The sequence below is a fragment of the Hippocampus comes genome, unplaced genomic scaffold (genome assembly GCF_001891065.2).
Source record: "Hippocampus comes isolate QL1 unplaced genomic scaffold, H_comes_QL1_v1.1 scaffold22, whole genome shotgun sequence".
Classification (NCBI taxonomy): Eukaryota; Metazoa; Chordata; class Actinopteri; order Syngnathiformes; family Syngnathidae; genus Hippocampus; species Hippocampus comes.
Genome location: NW_017806175.1, coordinates 5,989,489 through 6,011,124, shown reverse-complemented (window position 1 = coordinate 6,011,124; position 21,636 = coordinate 5,989,489). Strand labels below are relative to the sequence as shown.

Here is a 21,636-nt window from a genome sequence, read left to right as displayed (position 1 = left end):
ATAAAAAGCTTATTTGATTCTATTTGAAAATGCCATAAAGAGCGTTGCCTCCGCAGTCACCACAAAATAGAATGCACATTTGCAACTTGAGACATAACAATGCAGAAAGGGGAAAGGGGGTGGGGGGAGTGCTGCTTAAGGGCACGGTGGCATCCAATTTAACTTCTCCTGCCTTTTCGCAAAGCTCTAACTCGGGTCAACAGCTATTAAAACCAAAGCAATTCCCGCACGGTTTCAATTCAGTGAGTCGGGACATGGGTGACATTTAGCAGAAAGACGATTAGCGGGAACAATTAAAATGCAAGTGCGTGCGACTGACAACCGAGCGGCAAAGGGGGTTTAATACGAAACGGGTCGATTGATTCCCGCGCTCATTGATTTTTACCGAGGGACGCGGAAAGAAAACAAGTGCGAACGACTGGCGGGCAGGATGGCGAGGCGATTAGGGATAAGTAATACGGAGAGCGGAGCGAGCAAGGTAATGATAACAGGAAGTGAGATGAGTTTGTGTTGCGGCCCCCGGGCCCACCACTCCATCACCTCTGTTAAAAAGGTTCCCCCCTATATAAACAGCCGTCTCTCCGCCTATTAAACAGATAGTACATTAGGCCTGAGCTGCGCTGAAACAATGTAAACACAGCCGTCTCAAGGTACCCTGGATGAGAGGGTGTGTGGTGGAGGGATTTCAGATTTGGGTGGGGGGGGGTGCTATTCCGGGGGTCTTCCTGGGGAGTGAACTGCATCAAATGTGATCATCTCTGGCCAAACACAGGAAGGAAGACGCTCGCTTGATAATGCACCCCCCCACCCCCCCCCACTTTATAAGGGAGGGTTGCTTCAAACACAGATGGTTGGATAAGCAACGGTTGCTGCAATGCGGTGTAAAGACGACAAAGGACACGCAAAAATGATACGAGACTTTTCCAAATTTCAGTGGGAGACATTAGAGAAAATGGTGTTTTTAATGACTGGTAGACAATTAATCTCGGGAGTGCCTGCCCACCCATCAAGTGTGAAATTAAACAACCGAGTACTTCACTTTTTACATCTTTTGTTTGCACCCCGTTTCTGATAAAAAATGTCTGTGGGGAAGCTGTGTCGGCTGCATGCGCATATTTCGTCCACATTTAAAAAATCGCAATTTTTGTCATACATCAGTGTAGGAAGTGCAACCTAAGTAGCAATGATGAAACATTGTGGACCCCTCCATTATTCAACTCACCCATCCCCGGCATATCCAAATTGACCCCCCATGCCCCAAACTGGTCACCAGTTAACCACAGTCCTTAAAGCTTTTTTGTCATACATCAGTGTAGGAAGTGCAACCCAAGTAGCAATGATGAAACATTGTGGACCCCTCCATTATTCAACTCACCCATCCCCGGCATATCCAAATTGACCCCCCATGCCCCAAACTGGTCACCAGTTAACCACAGTCCTGAAAGCTTCAATGAAACAAATGATTTGGAACAGCTCATCGGGCCACAATAGGACGAGACAGCAAAGTCATTGACATGGTTTTAACCTTTTTGGCTTTTTGGGCGCAGGACAGTGTTGCTTGGGGGCCTAACAAGGGAATAAAAACAAGATGTAAGAAATGTGGAGGGACGGGGGAGACAGTTGGTCCTGGTTCTGGAACTGTTAAACAGTGGGGCGACTGGAGGAGGTCAACGCTGGACAACTCGGGCCCTGCAGTCATTTGCACCCCTTTGTCCCAATGCCCAGCAGTCTCCATCTTCCATGGGGAGGGGGGGAGACACTACCGAGATGGCAAAGACCAGGGAATGTCTGGGCTAGGGGGGACAGACTCCGAACCCTGAGGGGGAAAAGACTTTTCCAGAACACCCCCCCATGACTTGTCTTGTGGCATTCCATTCAGATAAGATGAAAGTCAACTTTGGACCAATATCAACAGTTTCCTGCATCACCCGTCGGAATTATGCGATCCAGATGCTTCATATGCGAGCGGACGCAAAGCATTCTGGAGGATAGGCGCGACCTCGTAAATCTTGAAATAACAGGGCAGTGACACGGGCTTTATTGTCAGTCGCGATGGCTGCTGGACGTATGCGAGCGTGACTTTTACAGGTCAACGTGCGTGCAGGAGAGAAGGGGGCAAAGGATAAAGGTGAAGGGTCTGGCCATTCCGCAGAGGCATAAATTGACACGTTGCTAAAATGCTTCATAGTGGTCCCATGTTTGTGCTTAAAAAAAAAAAAAAAAAGGAGTAGTGAGTCGATGTGAGCGCCTTGGGCACCTGGGGGCAGTATAATACGGAGAGATATATTGCACACGGAGCTTTCAGCTCCTTCGTAAGCCGCAGCAGTATGAGTTGCTCTTCAAAGAGGATAAATAAAATCTGAATAAAGGCGATACGGTGGTCGACTGGTTAGCACAGGGTATCAAACTCAATTTTGGCGTGGGCCACTTTTGAGTTACGTCTTCCCTCGGCCGTTATGACAGTGAAACCGCAAAAATGTTTCATCGCATTATCGCATTATGGGGGAACAAAATTATTGCAAAATCTCAACGTCATTTATTACGGTTGACAATTTGACATTTCGGTCCATTTTTTAGCAAGGATCATGCAAGTTGACACGTGATTTTCTTTCGGGGGGCCACATAAAATGATGTTGCGGGCCGGATCTGGCCCCCGGGCCTTGAGTTTGACAACTGGGGGGTGAGCACATCAGCAAGGCTGCTACGCAAGTTGGCGCTGCTGTTTCAGTTAGCAACTGGGTTGAAATATGGCTCGGCAATTCATTTCGTGTCCACGTGTAAGCATCTATTTGAGAAAGCACGTCTACACGTCGACAAAAGCTATTTAAATGACGGTTTCACCAATTGGTGACATCGCAGACTACTGTTCTGGCATGCACATTGCAGCCTTCTCTGTGTTTTTTTTTTTTTTGCAGGCCTGTATTAAAAAAGGACATTTTTGAAAAACTCAGGGAAAAGAAAAAAAACATTCTTGGTCCTTTTCGCTTAAACACACCCAAAGATAAGGCGAAGGCTGCAGTCGCAGAGGCTGTTTTCTCGTGCTCAGTTTTGGCGTGTATATACACAACATTTCATGTCAAACACAAGACAGGCCGATAAGAGCCAGGCGGGCGGTTAGCGCGACCCCAAGGGAGACGAGGCGACACGGGGGCCTGTTGCAGTCTTCGCATCTGTGCAGCACAGTGACCGCTCAAAACTCTTGGGCTTGAATGTTTGCAGAGGCATGCCCCCCCCCCTCCCACTCTTTCTAATCCCAGCAGAGCGAGGCAAGCGGCCGCGGGGTTAGAGGTGAGCTCGTCTCTGCCGCACGCCTGTCGTCAGTGCAGCGTTCGGCGACACACTCACACACACGCGCACACACGCACTAGAAGTGCCAAAAGTACTCTACTAGTTTTTGTAAGGCAAAAATAAATGCCTTCTAAATTTGACTTACTAAAAAAAAAAAAAAAAAAAAAAAAAAGTGTCCATTGAATGCACTGAAACCACGCCGTGCTCACCCGTCAACTGTCATTCAAATACTTCGACCCGAAAAATGGATGCTACTTTGCCTAGCCACGTACTTGACCTTGACATTGACCTATTACAGGGACTTTGAGTATAAATTCAGATGCTGTGTGTTAAAAAAAAAGACTGCTAAAAGTAGAAGTAAGAAAAACCTGAATATTCAAGTAAAAATCCAAAGTGAATACTACTCGTCAATTATTGCTAACACCCCATTTGAAAGTTATTACTTCGCATAGAGTTGAACTGAGAAAAAAATGCTCAACACAACTTTGCTACAAGCTAAATTGTGACAGGACTTAAAACCAACCGTGCACTGCAAAAAGTGACAAGATCTGCATGAGCAAAAACAAACAATAACAAAAAATGCTAAATCAGCAAATGACAACAACTGAACAAATACACCCTACCTGGATGTGTTTTTCAGATTAGACTGACCTGTTTTTTCAGCTTTCTGACACCCCAAGAGCTCAATCAATAAGTATTTCCATCACGCTTCACTCTACCAACCAACTATTTATCTTTTTTTTTTTTACATTGTGTTGCGCACCAGATGAAAAAAAATAATGAGCTTATTTTGACAAAATAAGAAGTAGAAAGTACAGATATCCCTTTTGAAATGTAAGGAGTAAAAGGAAATGGTCATCAGAAAAATAAATATTCAGGTAAAGCACAGACAACTGAACAAAGTCTACTAAAATACACACACACACACACACACTCACACACACACACACACACACACACACACACACACACACACACACACACACACACACACACACACGTGAAAATTATGAAGTGTCAACATGGACCGCCAGTCTGCGCTCTATGGGTGGCTCGTTGCGGTAGCGCCTGTTTAGCTTGGTGCGCTCCGGGCGCACGGAACGTTGACGGGAAGCTCGGTTTCGCGTGCCCTGCGCCGTGCCGGGAAAGGGAGAAAGAGGGCGTCTGTTGAGTTTCACCCGAACGGCAGTGCCACCCATGTCCCGCATCCACCCGCCCTCCTAAATTCCAGCCTTTCACACCATGCCCTCGTCTCATGGCAGTCCACCAGAGGAGGCCGTCGGTACGAGGCGGCCTGCTCGAAGAGCTGCGGCCATGAACCGGCGGGTCATAAATCCGGCCACAATAAACACTCACATTAAGCCAGCACTCTGGAATCACTGCTTATGACCTCACGGCAGAAAGACCCACCAAGGTGCCAATGACTTAACCCCTTCAGGGACAGCGGTCACTACGGTCGACGGCTTATCGTGTTATCAGGTTACAGGTTATCATTACCGGTGCATGAAAGGGTTAAAAAGTGCCCAGGTCGGTTTTAACCTGCTCAAAATTGCGAGGAATATATGGTTGGCATTTTGAGCAAAGCATCAATGCGACTGAAATGGTAAACAGATTTTCCTACTCCATCGGTTCTCAATATTTTGACACCAAATACGACCTGAAGAAGCTGAGTGCAGTCCATTGGCAGCCGTTGAAAAATTCTCCAGTGTTTGAACATAAACACTGCGCTTCAACAAAGGATAAAAAAATAATAATAATAATAATTGAATGTTAAATAAATATTGCACCATAATAAATGTTCAAAACGAAACAGTTCGGAAAGAGATAATGCACTTGTAATTCTAAAAAAGTTAAATACAACTGAACTGTGCTTGGGCAGTGATTCTTTCACGTACCACTAGATGGAGCTGATATAGCAATCAATGTCCGACTCAACCGTACTTGTAGAGCACTTGAAAACAACCACCACTGCATACAAAGTGCGGTACACGGGATCAGTCAAGCATCTACGCACCTACTTACAGAACGTAACCGCGATGAAGTCACTTCCCATTTCACGGCCTTCCTCGATTCTTCAGAATTCCGCCAAGTCAAAAAAAACCGCCAAAATCTATTGACGTTCATTCACTACGCAGTTTTGAAAATGGACCTTTGGATTGCGCCTTCGGTATTCCCCCGGCTAGCTCCCAGTTCTGCGTTTACACCCTTGCTACAACTGCTTGTTACAATTGTTTTTTTTAACGGCTTTTTAACATTAACCAGCCAAGTTTGAATTTAGAGTGTCGTACCACCTTATTCGCAATATCAGAGACAATAATTGATCATATATTTGAGTAATGTAGTATCGTCTGTTTGTATGTGTTGCTGCTCCGTGTATGCTAAAGGAGCAGTTGTAGGTTTTTGCAGCAGCGTCGATGCTAATTTCTGACTGCCCGTTTAAAATGTTTCGTATTATATTGTGGGCTTTAGTGAGCAATGACATGGCCTGGGAGAACATTTTGGTGTTTAAAAAAATATTGTAGAGATGTGTTGAGAGAAGTGTCTTCTTTACATTTCCTCAAAATGATGTCGTACGATAATCTCCCATTTCTTCACAGTTTGGGGCGCTAAAGAATATTGAGCAAGTGTGTTTTAATACGTTTAAATGCACATAAAGGGTATAGGAGGGGCAAAACAATTTCAAAGAATGTTTTTAATACTGTCTGTGGTTTTTTTTTTTTTTGCCGATTTTCATCTGTTGTGGACGGCTCTGGAACGTATCACGACAAACCGGGGGATTCACTGTATTTGACTCACAATTTCCAAATTTAGCTCCCGCTTCATGTTTTGCAACATATTGGAGCATATTTGCAAAAGAGAAGACGGTGTCAACTCAAAGCCAAGCGCTGAACTCGGTGGCCCTTCGCCTCAGTGGCCTGACGTGCCCGCTATGCGGCCCACAGCACAGCTGGGGCGGGCTGGAAACAACCCCCGCTATCCCAAAGGCGACGGTCGCGCCCGCAGCGGTCCGAATTTCAAACACGTCGACCGCCACGGCGGGCCGAAAGGAATTTTGTCGCGCAATTAATCCGCCTACGCCCCTTAAAACCGCAGCGCACACAACTCATTACCTGTAATGCCTCAATAAAAGGGAGGCCAAGATCAACTTCTCGCATCGTGAGATTGGATTGGCAAAGCACGGCCGACGGCTAACCGGCTAAAATGTTCTAGCGTGGCACTTGGGCTGAGAAAGTTGAAACTCAGGTAGTGCAGGCGGTCAGCCGTGGGAGAGAGGATCAAAGTGGAGCCACGGAGTTAATGGACGCTGGAACTTTAAGCCATGGAGTCTTCCTTCTCGTTTTAATAAAACAGCGACCGCCCGTAGCTGGGGAGCAGGAGGTTTTGATGAGCATGTTTTCAAATTTTGACTTTTGGCACCAGGCCTTTCGATATTTTCCATGATTTACTTTGATTAAGTCGGGCCGAATGCTCCTCAGCCCTGCTCTGCTTTGAGAAAAAGTGAGACGAGACAAAGGAGAAGATGTTTCAGGACGATTCGGTTCACGTCATAACATGACATGAGTACGCCTTCACCCTCTAAATATCATCGGACAGTTTTCCCTTCCAGCAACATTTACTGGATGTGAATATTTTCCCTCCAAACAAACTTGTTGACCAAGAGAGGAATCTGCATTTTTTTTCCTCTCCCACCCACTCTGTCAGTTCAAAAACATGTTAGCCACCGGCGAACAAAACCACAGACACCCACTTACCTGCGCAGTCCCAGGCAAACTAAATATTGGCCGAAGGAAAAAGGTGTGAATGGCTAATTGCAAACGTTAATTCCAATTTTTTGATGGCTAATGGCGGCTCTGTAGTCGTAGCGCCGGGAAACTGGTTTGGTTGTACATTTTGGTGTTTTAAATATACAATGTTTAATTCTCAATGTGTTGCTGCTCTGTGTGTTGCGTTATTATGTTAGCATTAAGCTACATCGCCTTCGTTAGACGAAAATATCTAGTTTGGTTGAACATTTTTGTTGCTGATCGGTGTTTTAATGTAGCAGGTTTTTCTCAGTCAATATAATGATAACATGTACAGTATGCTAATTTCAGTTAGCTTGTCTATGACGATTAGTAATCTCTGCAAGCTTGAAGATGGTGGACTTTTGATGTGAGGAAATGATAAGGTTTGGTTGAACATACATTGCGCTGTAGTATTTGCTGCCCTGTGTGTGCTACATTAGCGATTTACAATTCATGTAACATTTATGCTAATTTTGGTGAGAGTTTTTTTGGGGGGAATTTCATGCTATATGTTAGCCTTAAGCTAGCCGACGTTGAATAGCGCATGTTTAATTAATCAGTTCAAGTGTGTTGAAAGCATGTGGCAGGAGTAAAATTTGAGGTGTTATGGAATGTATCCCCGCCGAAGGAAAACATGGTCCACTGTATGGTTTTATTGTCCCGGTGCGAGCATTAACTGACCTGCAGCAGCAGCCTCTCAAAGGCCAGGCATGCGTCCCAGCGGGGTAACAGGGGGTGACGGAGAGTCTGCGCCGTGGCCAGGCCCAGCTGGAGCACCCCGCAGTGAGTCTCTAGCGCCCCCGCGTCGCCTCGGAACGGCCGCGCATAGGAGCACAGCTGCTCGGGGGTCACGCGGCCTAGGGAGGCGAAGGGAGAAGACGCCGTTATGGCCACAACGTGTACATCATCTGCAACGTTGTGTCTTGAAAATAAACAAAGGGGCGGAGCGGACACACAAATCGGGGTAATGCATCCTGATGGGAACGGCGGCATGCGGTAACAGTAAAAATAGACAAAAGGGGGAGAGCGGCACCCTGCGCACAAGTGATTCAACACGATGCCGAGGTGGACTAATAAGAGGGTGACTAATACGTGTGAAGCCGAGCTGATTTGCGATTATTTACAGAGAGCCCCGTGAAGACACGCGGGAAGAGCAACACCAAGGGGATGGACGTTTGGGCCTCGAGGTACGGGGACGAGGGGCACGCATTTAACTCCCCCGTAACGACCACGTTTTCATGTTGATGCTCTGAACCAGCACCAGATGTGGGAGTATTTCCTGTTGGACTCGGACGGCCAGTGTTTTCTTTAGCGGAGCCAAACACATGACTCGAGCAGCAGCAGGACACACGGACGGGAAGCGTCCAGAATGCGGAATAATTTTCAGAGTTCACACAACTCATTGGCCACCAGGACATTTGGTCTTTTTGCCCGTATGCAGAAATCCCTCATTTACTCGTGGTTCTCGGGTCACTAATTGATCAACAGTATTGTGTTCCCTCTCTTTTCACTGGTGATATGTTGGATGACACCCGGCGATACATGAATCCCTGCGAAGTCAAGGTTGACGTTTTTTTTTTTCCAATTCATCCTCCTATTAAGCCACTATGAAACCCCCAAATGGTTTCCACCCTTCTAATACTTGTTACAGTTTTAACTTATAAGTACAAAATGAAGAATGAATGCCAGCACTGCAAACTGTGTGAGTACTTTTAATGGAAGTTCTTTGTCTTCATTCAGGAGACAAGGAAGATGAAGATGATGATGACGACGACAAAGACAATGAACAAGAAGAACAACTGCGGAAATCACGTTGCACTTTGGCTATAACGTGACACCGGTGAAGAGCCATTTTAAACTATAAAGGAAAATTTTGACGTAGTTAATCAAGCGGACGTTTTGTCATCGTCGTGTGCCGCGGGAGGTCGACGTCACATCGCTCACATTATTTTTTGCATGGAGCCCGTAATCAGCAGCTCGTGCTTCAACTGTTTCCTTGCAGTGCCTGACACATTGGGCTCCAGCATCCCATTTTTGGGCGCTCACACTCACACCTAGGGACAATTTAGAGTGTTCAATCAGCCTGCCATGCATGTTTTTGGAATGTGGGAGAAAACCGGAGTACCCGGAGAAAACCCACGCAGGCACGATGGGAGAACATGCAAACTCCACACAGGAATTGAACCTGGTACCTCTGTACTGTGAGGTCGACCAATGGACCACCGGGCCGCTTGAAGCAGTTCAATTGGAGCATATTTCCAAACGCACGCACGATGGGAGAACTCGTATTTTGGCTCCAGCGAGCTCGAATGTTCACGGTCTCTGTTTTTGTCAAACAAAACAGCAACGAAAACAAGGTGCGAAGTAGCGAGGGAGCATTGCATTCATGTTTTTTTTTTTTTTTTTAATGGAACGCTCTAAGAGGGCCACCAAAGCACTGTCTTGATGGGAAAGCAATATGAATGGCATCAAGGAAGTACGCTGAAGTGAAACGTCTTGTAGCTGCAATCGCATATCCATGCGTTCATCGGGAGATTTCCAACAACTGCAACAATTCAGTTAGCGGTTTGTAGCGGGCATTTTGGAAAAATGCTAAGCGCCTGTAGGAACCCGGAAGACCTGACACTTTGGATTACATGTGAAAGAGACGATACTTAAATTTCCCGGAATTAAAAAGGGAGCATGATTACAAAGCTAAACTCTGTTAACGCAAACCGACAAGACACTTTTCCAATGAAAGAATCTGTAATGTTTTGAAGCCAAATACGACCGTCTACAAAAGGTAAGGTCATGTTTCGTGCTGAAATTAAAGTATTTTCACATAATAAGCTTCAGTGCGAGAGCCTGAAAAGCTCTATTGTGAAGATATCCCACTGTAAAAAGAAAAAAAAAAAAACTCCTGGCAGCGTAAACCTCTCAGCTTCACCGGCCTTGACGGGCAAACCATAATTCAAGCGCAGAAACGCATCCAGTGCCAGGGCCAAGCTAAACTCGGCCGGCTAATGGCCGCCTAAAATGGTTCGCTGTGTGTGTCGAAGGGAATCATACTTTTAAGTCTCCCCGGCCCACGTGCGCAAAAAGTCTGTTCTTGTTATCAAAGAAAGAAGAGACGATACTTAAATTTCCCGGAATTAAAAAGGGAGCATGATTACAAAGCTAAACTCTGTTAACGCAAACCGACAAGACACTTTTCCAATGAAAGAATCTGTAATGTTTTGAAGCCAAATACGACCGTCTACAAAAGGTAAGGTCGCGTTTCGTGCTGAAATTAAAGCATTTTCACATAATAAGCTTCAGTGTGAGAGCCTGAAAAGCTCTATTGTGAAGATATCCCACTGTAAAAAGAAAAAAAAAAAACCTCCTGGCAGCGTAAACCTCTCAGCTTCACCGGCCTTGACGTGCCAACCATAATTCAAGCGCAGAAACGCATCCAGTGCCAGGGCCAAGCTAAACTCGGCCGGCTAATGGCCGCCTAAAATGGTTCGCTGTTTGTGTCGAAGGGAATCAGACTTTTAAGGCTCCCCGGCCCACGTGCACAAAAAGGCTGTACTTGTTATCAAAGAACGGGGATGGGATTGAACCGTCGTCGCTCTTATCTATGCTAATGAACGTTTAACGCGAGCCATTCCGAGGACGACTCTCCAAAAACGTGTCGAGGTTTTAGAAAAACAAAAGTGGGGAAAGTGGGACTCCGTGGAAGACCGTGCACGAAGTGATCTGATCACAAGTGAGTTCACACTTGGCGTCACTCGGTGTTTCAATTGGCCACATGAGATATGAACTGACGAGAACACCCGACCAGCAAATACACACGTCCTGCATTCCCCCTTTGCAAGGACCGACAGCGCCACAGACATATTATGCGTTATTTTCTTAACTGATCACTGTTTCTTTACGACAGAGAGTAAAAGCATAAATTGTGTTTTCACTCCTGGAGGCAGCACTTCATCGACTAGCTGACGAATTTATTTTTTTATGGCAAAAAATTGTACACTATCATAGTGTACTTTAAAAAAAATATCATAACATATATGCTATTCGTTAGCCCGTCTGGGCAATTTACCATTCTGTGTTGGCAGAGTGTACACATGTACTGTAATTCTCTTTGTTTGATGTTTAGTTTGATACTAAACTCTATGTGGGAGTAGCATTGAATGGCTACAGGCCTCTTTTTTGAAGAATCGACCAAAATGCTGCCATGATTTGAAGTGAGGCGAGTTAACTGCCGCGATACGGGACTTCAGAAATAACAAAATCGTCCGGACAAAGGCTCGGCGTTTCGAAATAAATAAATAAATAATCCGAATTTAAGGTTACTTGTTTCTGAATGCACCACTTTACAGGTTACTTCATTCTTACAAATGTGTGGTGTTTTTTTTTTTTGTTGTTGTGTTTTTTTTTTGTTGTTGTTTTTTTTAAATTCACAATTCGATATGGACACCAGAATTCATAAGCAGATTCTCAAACTGTCAGCGATTGGCCTCAACTGATTTCACCATTAACTCTTAATGATAGAATCAAAAGGGGAAAAAACCCAAACCTCTTTAATCAAGCGAAATTACTGTACATACCCGTCGGTGTCTGCATGTTGGATGTGTGCCTTTACAAGGCGTGGCCTAGTAAGTGGACTCGCGTTGGCCAGTTAGTCTCTGTGAGAGTGCCTGGGCGTGAGCTGTGGCCCACAGCAGTGTTCTCGTTCTGTATCATGTGTTTGACGGTTTGTCCCGTACAGCTGAAAGTGCAGGACATTCATTCATTCATTCATTTTCCAAACCACTTTATCCTCACTTGGGTCGCGGGAAGTGCAGTACAGTGAACTAGAAAGAAAACCTCTCAGAGCCGTGACGCAGTTAGACTGACGATTTCACCTATCTTGGGGTTCTTTTTGGAACGTAACACCCCCCCCCACCCCTCCCCTGCGATGAACGAGGGTTCACTGTATTGCGCTATAAATAAACCGAGCAGCTGGATGTGCCGAAAGAGCGAGTGAGGCCGAACCGACGATGAAAGTCTTGAGGGATGCAAAAAAGGGCAGGAGGGCAAGCGATGATTTAGTCGGGCTACTTGAAGACGACTGTAGGTGAGCGGGGGGTGGGTTTGAGGCTAAGTGATGTCGGATGTCGCATTCGGGGTGGGGGGGTGAGTTGTGGCCCACCTCAGCGGCCGGACAGCCTCATAAGTAACTCTCCGTGAAAGGGGGACACCGGGAACAAGCGATCGGATTTTATTTACAGGCCCTGAGAGTGGAGAAGCCGAGGACATTTTAATGCGCGCTCGCCTCTTGAGGCCCCTTTGACGCTGTAAAATGTGTGATTGGCGATCACAGGCTGAAAGAGGGCACCGCAGATACACTTCTTCACAATTTTGTTGGCTTCTTTTTTGGGGATTGATTAAAAACACATTTTTCATTGTGAAAGGAGATGGATGCATTTAAAAAAAAAAAATTTTATCCACAATGTGAAACAGTTCCCAAAGTGTCTTGTGACATGCATGTGACAAGCGTTTATTAAAAATTCCTCAAGGCTTTAAGAATGATAGCACCATTGTACTTGTTGAAAAAGCATTTTTATGGTTTGAATTTGGTGAAGCGAACCACGAGCGATCAAAATACTCGAAAGGTGAATTTTGGCGCGCCGTCACACACCCCTTAATAAATCGACAAGATAATACACACGGCAAAGGATACGGACATATGCGCAACGATGATATAGCCGTCCCAGATAAGTTTCCGGACACAACTTTATCCACACGAAAATGCGCAGACACGTCGAACGCGCAGCAAGGGAATTTCATCATCCGATTGTGAAGCGAGAAAGCTGACAGGTCAAGCGGAGGCTCTGAGAAAGTGGATTATTTTCCCGTTCTCTCAGTGGATGATGTTATCCTGTCGAGACGTCAACGAGCCAAGTTGGGCCGTAGCGGATGTGAGAATGTTGGCGTACCGTGTAGTGAGTGGACTGATCGAGAAGTTTTTTTTTTTTCTTTTTTGGAGCTGTAAATGTATGATTTATGATTTGAAAACGTCCAAGCGGACTTGTGAAAATGCACGTGTGAACATTATTCGATGTTGTTTTTGGGGGCAGATTTTCTTTGTTGTTTTTGTAAGAGGATAAGATATGAAAACCTTTATTTGTCTCATGATGGAGAAATTCGCAATTTACGGCAGCAATATTTTGAAAGGAAGAAAGTAGGAAAAGTATTTGCATGCGCCAAAATAAATTAAAAATGTACTGTGCACAGTACAGAATGAAATATAAAATATATTAGCATGTATGCATCTGCAAAGGTGGCTGTGCTATTTAAAATGGGTGAGTGGTCTCTGATCATGTTTTCGATCATGTTTTAGCATTTCAAATAACAGAAAAGAAATGTCTTTTATCGACACAGACGGCCCTACTTATTAATTCCCACGCAACTGGACCGGTTAATCCTGTGTTATTATGCTGCTCCTCGCCCGAGAGGACATTTGTGTCGGACGTAAATCGACTTTTAAATGGAGAGTTTCACCCTGAGGTTAGCCTTTGCGTGCATCTTGCAACTGCGGACGGCCACCTCATTGATCGCTGTTAAATGTTCACACGGCCCGCAAATTGCGTCTTTAAGCACAAAGGGGGGGGGGGGGGGGGGGGGGGGGGGGGGGGGGGGGATGGAAAACCACCAAGTTTGTGCGAACTCAAATGCTTTACCTCACACATTACAGGAGCTGAGGGACCATAGACGGCCTGCCCAATTTTTGTGCCAGATGCTAACATTCACACCAACTCTGAATGTGTGTGTGTGTGTGTGTGTGTGTGTGTGTTAACATCAGTCATGCAATGTGAGTCAGAAGGTTGCAGAAAGGTGAACATGCATGGTGGGAGTCATAGACCTGTGTGTGTGTGTGTGTGGGGGGGGGGGGTAGGGCGTTGATGTTTGTGTTGTGAGATAGCATTATTTTTGCGTGCAAACACATATTTTCATCCCTCGTTTCAGCCTCCTTTGCTTCATTAACAAACAACAAAAGTTTGCGTATGTGTGTATACGTGTGTGTATGTGTGTGTGTGTGTGTGTGTGTGTGTGTATGTGTGTGTGCGCGCATGTGCGTGTGTGCGTGTCACAGCGCCAACATATGGTTCAAATTTCCTCTGCAGCCACATGTGCAAACACACGGTCCGAGCGGTGGGATTTCACTTGGACTCAGTAGGTGGCGCTAAGGAGCAGTAATAGGGTGCGACGACCCTTCTCTTGTGGAGTCATTTCGAATTTCGTGTCATACAAATAAATGCTATGTAGTGAATTCAGTTAACAACTCTAACTCAAGTGGATCGATAAATGCCAAACTTGTCTTTGTTTTACTGCAAGTCAAGCCTATTAAACCAAAACAATTAGGGCTGATAAATCTGATATTGTTTATAGTAGTTCAGATTCATTGATTGCTTCTGTTCAAGACAAAAAAAAAAAAAAAAATACATATGTATTGGCTGTCAACCAGTCCAGGGTGTAGCACGCCACTCTCCAAAGTCAGCTGGGCTAAGATCCAGCACAGCCGCTCCCCCGATGTGTACAAGAAAAACAAATGATGACTGAACAAATTCATACCCATGCTCATCTTAATGGGCAGCTTCTCCTTGCTGGCCGCTTCCACCAGCTGCCGTCGGACCTCCATCACGCCTTCCTTGTGCTTGCTGGTGAGCATTGCCTCCCACAGGGAGCGAGCTGCGGGTGATCTGGAAGCAAACAAAACCGTGACGTTGACATTTTTGTTTCACTTTCAAACTGTAAAACCCCGAGAGTATATTGTGACGTCGGTTTCGGGTTTACGTTCTCAAAATGCGTGCTCCGGCTTGATAAATCTTGAAAATGTTTTTTTTCTTGTGTTCGCTGCATAATATTAATGATGATTTGATTTGATGAGACGTGAGACTTTAAGCATTGGATAAACCGTTATTTGTGGCGTCCCACAAGGCTCGGTTCTATGCCCCGTGCTATTCTCCAGCTACATGATCCCACTTGGCCAAGTTGTTCACAATCGATGACTTCCATCCGGTCATTATCTGGATCACTTTTCTTCACTTGGGTCAAGGGTGAGCCGGAGCTTATGATAGCCGACCAGAGGCAGGGCACACCCTGGACTACAACTTTGGAAATCTCTGATCTTAAATGAAACTAAAACGTCCAGATAAATTGGCAAATCCACCGGCCAAAGTAAGAGTAGAACTCTTTTACGCACTGCACAGATGCGTTGTTGTTTACAGAGAGTCTGCCTGAACAAAACGGATGAGAATGAATCTTGTCAGTCTGATCGTTGGGAGAGCGTTAACTCCCCTGCGGGACCCCGCACAGGAAAAAGGCAAAATGAACACTGACTCAACATTTGGAACGTTCTCTCCATCTATGTGAATACTGTTGTAGTTTGTCAGAGAATGCGGAGAGCAAAGCTCCTCTTGATAGCATCTCTCCCTGGTCTCCTTATCTCCTCGCTTACAGAACACTCTGATCCTCCTGGCTAATGGGACCTTTGCACAAGGCATGTGCGTGCAACACTATCAACACAATGAACATCGAGGAAAATGATCAACTCTTACGTTGCCCGTGCCATATTTGACGTTCGTTTTTTTTTTTTTAGGATATCAAAAGTAACAAAATAATAATAAAGATGCTACGTTTGAGTGTCAGCTTAACAATTGCAATGTTGGAAGCACAAAAAACAGGTCTCCGGACTGACATCAGCAACTAGAAGCCTGTGCAGTGTTCCCATGCTTAACCGTTTCACGAACCCTGTAACCTGATAACATGACAAGCTGTCCATCGTGGTAACCGCTGTCCCTGAAAGGGTTATTCATATTGTTTGAGCGTTTTTACAGTATATGCAGGGAAAGCTGAATGTAACGGGGTTTTTTTTTTTTGGGAAGGCGGGGGGCTTCAATATAATACCACATTTTGCAGCAACGTTAGCTTGTTTTTTCACATACGTCATATCTTAGCATAAAGATTAGGCTCTTTGTTTCGAAAGAATAAGGTTTGGTTGAACATATATACAGTATGTACAATATATATACTACATACATACACACACATACACACACTGACTAAATACCTGTATATGTGTGTTTCAACTGGGAGTGACAAGCTGCTCGAAGCAAGCACACCTGACCTCTTACTTGGAGGAGCGAGAGATTGAACAGGTGACATATGAGTTAGGAAGTTTATGGGAATGTTATATATATAATTATATATATATATATTTTTTTATATGGCCAGTCTATATTGCAGATTCTCACCTATCACGGGTGGCTCTAGAATGTATCCGCCGCGATCAACGCGGGCTCACGATAGATGTCGTCACTGGTGAAAGCCGAGTCAAAAACACACCTGTCAGTCAGATGGTCCAACTCCGAATGAATCGGAAATGACTCCGAGCAAATCAAAAGGCACTCTGTCTCGTTCAACCGAATTCAAGCGCCAGTGACATATTTATTGCATTTCTCCTCTTTGATTTCCCGCAGCACTGACAGTTTGTTGTCTGGGGAATAAACAGAAAAGCTATTCCCGGCTTTTGCGTCTCTCTTACGAAATATTCGGAGACAGCGGCAAGCAGCGAGAGAAGCGGACAAAGAGGTAGATGGAGGGAGGGGGCGCTTGTTGACAAATGTGCTGCCTTTTTTTTCTCTTTTTTCTCCTCATCGTCATCGTCATCTTTTGTGCATTCTAACTGCTGCCATGTGTTTAATATCAGATGTAATCTGTTCCAGACCTCAGGGCTGGACAAGGAGGAGGGAGGGGGGGAGGGAGGGTGGGAGGGGGTATCGCACTGGGACGACCGCCATCTTAACAGACGAGTAAAACAAAAAAAAAAGAAAAAAAAAAAAACAACAACCCAAAACACGACAGTCGGTTTAGTCATTGCGAAAAAAAGATACACAAATATAAATCAGCTATTTCCCAACAATAAGCGCGTTTGCCTAAGTTGTGGGGAATTCCAGACGTTAGTCCAAACCGATGACATGGTTTCATTTCTTGAGAACATTATTATTCTGAACACCCTGCGTGTTTGACGTGTTTGAAATGCTACGCCTCGATTCAACCGTGTCCGAGGACGCGTACGTGTGCGTCGGCTTCTCTAGCGTGTTTGCAAAACATCTGAGTGTGTGTGTGTGTGTGTGTGTGTGTGTGTGTTGTGTGTGTGTGTGTGTGTGTGTGTGTGTGTTCCCTGTGGACCAAAGAAGTGGATGAAATATGGTTCTCATTTGGCTCCGTGCCCACACACACACACACACACACACACAGACACACACACACACACACACACACACACACGCACACACACAGATCACTCCTTGACGCCTTCCCTGCTGGGCCATTTGGTTAGGAGGAGGCGGAGCTTTGAGCCAAAGTTCATAATGGTCCCAAACTAGGTGAGCAACACTCCACTTGGGAACACTTCGGGAAGGAGGGGGGGCTGGGGCGGTTGAAAATACTGCCATAAACCACCCTAAGGGGGCACTCTTGCACTCCTCTAAGAGCTGACTGTATGTGTGTGTGTGTGTGTGTGTGTGTGTGTGTGTGTGTGTGTGTGTGTGTGTGTGTGTGTGTGAGCGCTACAAAGATGGCTGAACATCATAGAACGTAAAGCAGGCGGAGGAATGAGTAGGCATATTTAAGTGATGAGATAACAGATGACTGTCTGCATGCATTAATGAGTGGGGGAGGGGGGTGCGCCTCAGGAATAGGAGGGGAGTGTGAAGGGGTGGGGGGCGGGGGGCGCGTTGTTCCTGGAAGTGTGTGAGAAGGCATAGAAGAATGTTTCTGTTTTCGTGTGTGTGTGTGTGTGTGTGTGTGTGTGTGTGTGTGCGTGCGTGCGCGCATTTTCTTTTGCTACAGAGGAACTTCTAAGAGTGGTCGTCTCGGATTTTGTTCGGCTTTTGGAAAAATGCGAGCAAACCGTCTCCGTAAAAAACCTGACATGGGTCATGACAAATGACAAAGATGTAATAGTGGAGCAACAATGCCACTAAAAAGCCAAATCAAAGAGACAAGGTGCACTCGAGACATTGTGATGACTTCGGGAAGTTGGGAGTTAAGTAATTGGAAGCTTCTTCTTCGTTCTGTGATGGAAACTGCAACTTCCAGGTGTCACTTCATTTTAGTATTTTTTTTTTGTTGTGTGTTGGAAGTTGTCCGAAATCCAATTTGGGGTGCATAATTACAGCTCACATTTCGGATCTCAAGACTGACCATGTTTGGAGTTTTCATTTTCATTCTGACATTTTTATGTCCAATTTCGATTTTTTTTTTTTCTGACTTGGAATGAAGATAGCCACGTTGCTCACCGAGATCAATTCCATACATGTCCCCGTCCCGATGCGAGAATGTCAATTCTGTTCGGGGGGAATCGCAGGGGTTCGGGAGAGGCTCCGTGCCATGCTCAAGCACAGCTGATGGCTGAACTTCGTTATGGTTTGCCGAGGGGTCGTGAATGTGGGTTCGGGTCAGACTGAGGCTTCGTGTCGCGACCAACTGCAGTAGCCATCTAAAGATTATAACTCATATTTCTGGTCGGAGCACAGTGGACACCTAAAATCTGGATTGTTTGAGAAGTATTTAGTTTTAGGACGCACCAGTCGTTTTAAGTAACTCCAGAGTTGTACTTTGGTGGACATTCACTCAAATTCCGGCGTTTGAACGACATCAGGAGCACTCGGACTGTCTCCATTTTATGTACGACGCACTCTTGTACGTGCATGAAAAGTTCACGTCATGATTCATGAGTGAGTCACCCAGCATAAACAGCATCCCTAAACACGCTCCGAGACGAGATTCAAGTTTCTCTTAGGGGTCCATTAGCCTTCATCCCCCCCCCCCCGCCCCCCTCAGCTCGAACAGAATAATGTCCATTTGGCTGAGCGATCCGCCGCAGCTGCAACACACAATTCCGTTTCCGGCGTTTTCCTTGTAACGGGCAACAGAACCCAACAAAAAAAAACAAAAAACAAAAAACAAGGTCCAACAAAAGCCAAAAGGAGGAACCGCAAGTGGAGTGAGAACATGTGTTGTTGTGAGTCCCGTCCAAAAACAACACGGCTTTTACATCGCTTTTCATTTCAGACAGTTGTTGACCTGTCGGTTGTTGACAGCTGGGAAAGTTCAGACCACGGCGCTTTAAATCCTTCACTTTTTCAAGAAGGGGTTCGCAGCGTGTCTGCACCGACGCGCGTCACACCACCTAACCATAAGCGCAGATGGCAACTTGAACGCAAGCGACTGCGCAGCAAGAAGACCGCGCCGGATGATGTTGCGCTCCAAAGTTTGGGCAACAGATGTGTCACGGGAGAGAGACGAGAGGCAGAAGCCCGGCCTTGAGTGTCTGTGTGTCCTGGCAAGAGCGACAGAGAAATGACCCAGCGGATTTATGGAGGGGGAGCGTTGTGGTAGAGGAGGGATGGGGGGGGGGGGGGGGGGGGGGGGGGGGGTTTGACTGCAGCGGGAAGTTCGTCGAGGGAGGAAAACGGGACTCCAAATAAAACTGGAATGGAATGAATGGACCCTCGCACCCGCTTTTTCGTGATCATCAAACTTTGAGGTCAAGCTTTGGCCTCAAAGTTTGATGACTCGAGAGGGTATGAAAATTTGAAACAAAAATGAAAATTTAACTTGTCAGTCCTATAAATGTGTCAGCTGCTCCAAAGACATTTATCAAAGAACATTTTGGTTTTGTTTTAAATCTCTCCCAAACCTAAACTATGCAAGTTAATTAAATATGAACAAACCACAAAGCAGCAAAGTCAACATGATTTTTAGCGATTTACAACTTTCTGATCTGCCGCCACTCAAGTTCTGGTCAAAATGTAGTATCATGCCCTCACATGTGGGCAAGGAGAGCCAAAGACTCCGATGCACTTGTCGAAGCTATATTGAGACCCATTCATTCGTTTGTGTACCGATGTACTCACGTCTTTTAAAATGAAAAACGCTTTTCCGATTGCAATGTGTTTTCACGAACTGTACAAATCTGTATTTCAAAATCTGTTATCGAGTGGGAGCGCAAACGATTTATGAATCGTAATCGAAAGTGAATAGAAGAACCTTTTCTCCGAAGCATCACGGAGGAAGTTTGAGTCAGACTTTTTAGCATTTCAAACGAAAGGCGACAGCGGCGTGGGCTCTTTGAAGGAGTTGGGCACGAGGATCTGAAGCGGATGTTTGATCTGGATGTGTCTGAATAAATGCACGGTGTCCTTTTGTGGAAACGCAATAAAAGAGCATCAAACGGAGCCAAAAAAAAAAAGAAAGGTTCTGTTATCTCGGGCTTGACGGGAACAAGCTGTTCAGGTGAAAAGTGGTCCACTGGCTTCACGCATGGTGGACGTTTTCGGCATGGGAGGAGCTGGAACATTATTGCGACCGAGAAATACGGCGTTTTTATATTTCATATCAGTTTCATCTGAAGTTGAAGTCATCGCTGTTGATTGATTCTTGTGATAAAATGTTGAAATTAAATTTGAGAGAAAAAAAAAAACGGCTGCTTGATTCTGTGTTGATGACGAAGACGTAAGACAGGCAACACAAAAAGAAGGCGATTCTGTCAAAGGAATGGCAAATCACATCAATCATGCCGGGGGGGTGCAGAATATAACAACCTTCAGGGAATGATAACAACATGTCGTGTTTACCACATGACAAGAATCTCACTCCAAAACAAAAGCAAAAGCAAAACAAACAAAACAAATCCGCAAAACTATATACGGTGGTAGCTTGACTTACAAGTGCCGCAACTTCACTCGTTCATTTTATGCGAACCAACATTTTAAGGTCCCAGCCAGCTTCAGATATGCCACCACTCGAGTGAGGTCGAAAATGTAGTAGAATGCCCTCGCATGTGGGCAAGGAGAGCCACAAAGTCACCGATCCACTTTCAAAATAGAGATACAGTCATACCTCGGTTTTCGACCATAATCCGTTCCAGAAGGCTGTTCGAAAACCGAAACCACGCTCTTAAAAAAAAAAAAAAATCTTTATTGAACATGTCTGCTCACAATGGAACGCTACACGAGGAAGCGTCACTTCCTCATGTAAGGAAGGCGAGAGGAGTCAAGTGCCGCATTCAAGTGCGCTCAGTTTGATCGAGAACCGATTTTCGGTCGTAATCCGAGGCATAAAAAACTCAAAATTTTTGGTCGAAAACTGATTTGGCCGAGAACAGAGACATTCGAAAACTGAGGTTTGACTGTACATAGAAATCCAACAATGAGAACACCTGCCTGGAGCTACTGTAAACCACCGCTCACACCGAGACGCTCACAAACCCACCAACACGGCTCCACCTCCAGATGTCACTCGGTAAGCCATGCCGCTTTCAGGCACGCATTCAAAACACAGATCCTCTTTTTTTTTTTTTTTACACCCCTGCTTGTGTCCCCCAACGCGGGCCAGAAATAGATGTTTTTCATTCTGCGCAATATGCCAGGCACATTTGAGGGAGATGGCAGCTCCACCGTGTATTTTCTAATGACTAGGGTGCGGTCAGATACGTGGAACCAGATCCCCACCTTGGCCACCCATGCACTCACACACACACACACACACA

At 45.5% G+C, this 21,636-nt stretch overlaps 1 protein-coding gene across 2 annotated transcripts in view; it reads right to left on the bottom strand.

The window, feature by feature from the left end:
* scfd2 (sec1 family domain containing 2) overlaps positions 1–21,636 on the bottom strand; it is an 89,240-nt gene that overhangs the window by 61,046 nt on the left and 6,558 nt on the right. For both annotated transcript variants that reach the window (XM_019897034.1, XM_019897035.1), the window contains exons 4-5: positions 14,652–14,779; positions 7,755–7,930 (exon numbers count right to left, since the gene is read on the bottom strand). In XM_019897034.1, the coding sequence (XP_019752593.1) occupies positions 7,755–7,930; positions 14,652–14,779 (304 nt within the window). The remainder of the gene's footprint in view (positions 1–7,754; positions 7,931–14,651; positions 14,780–21,636) is intronic.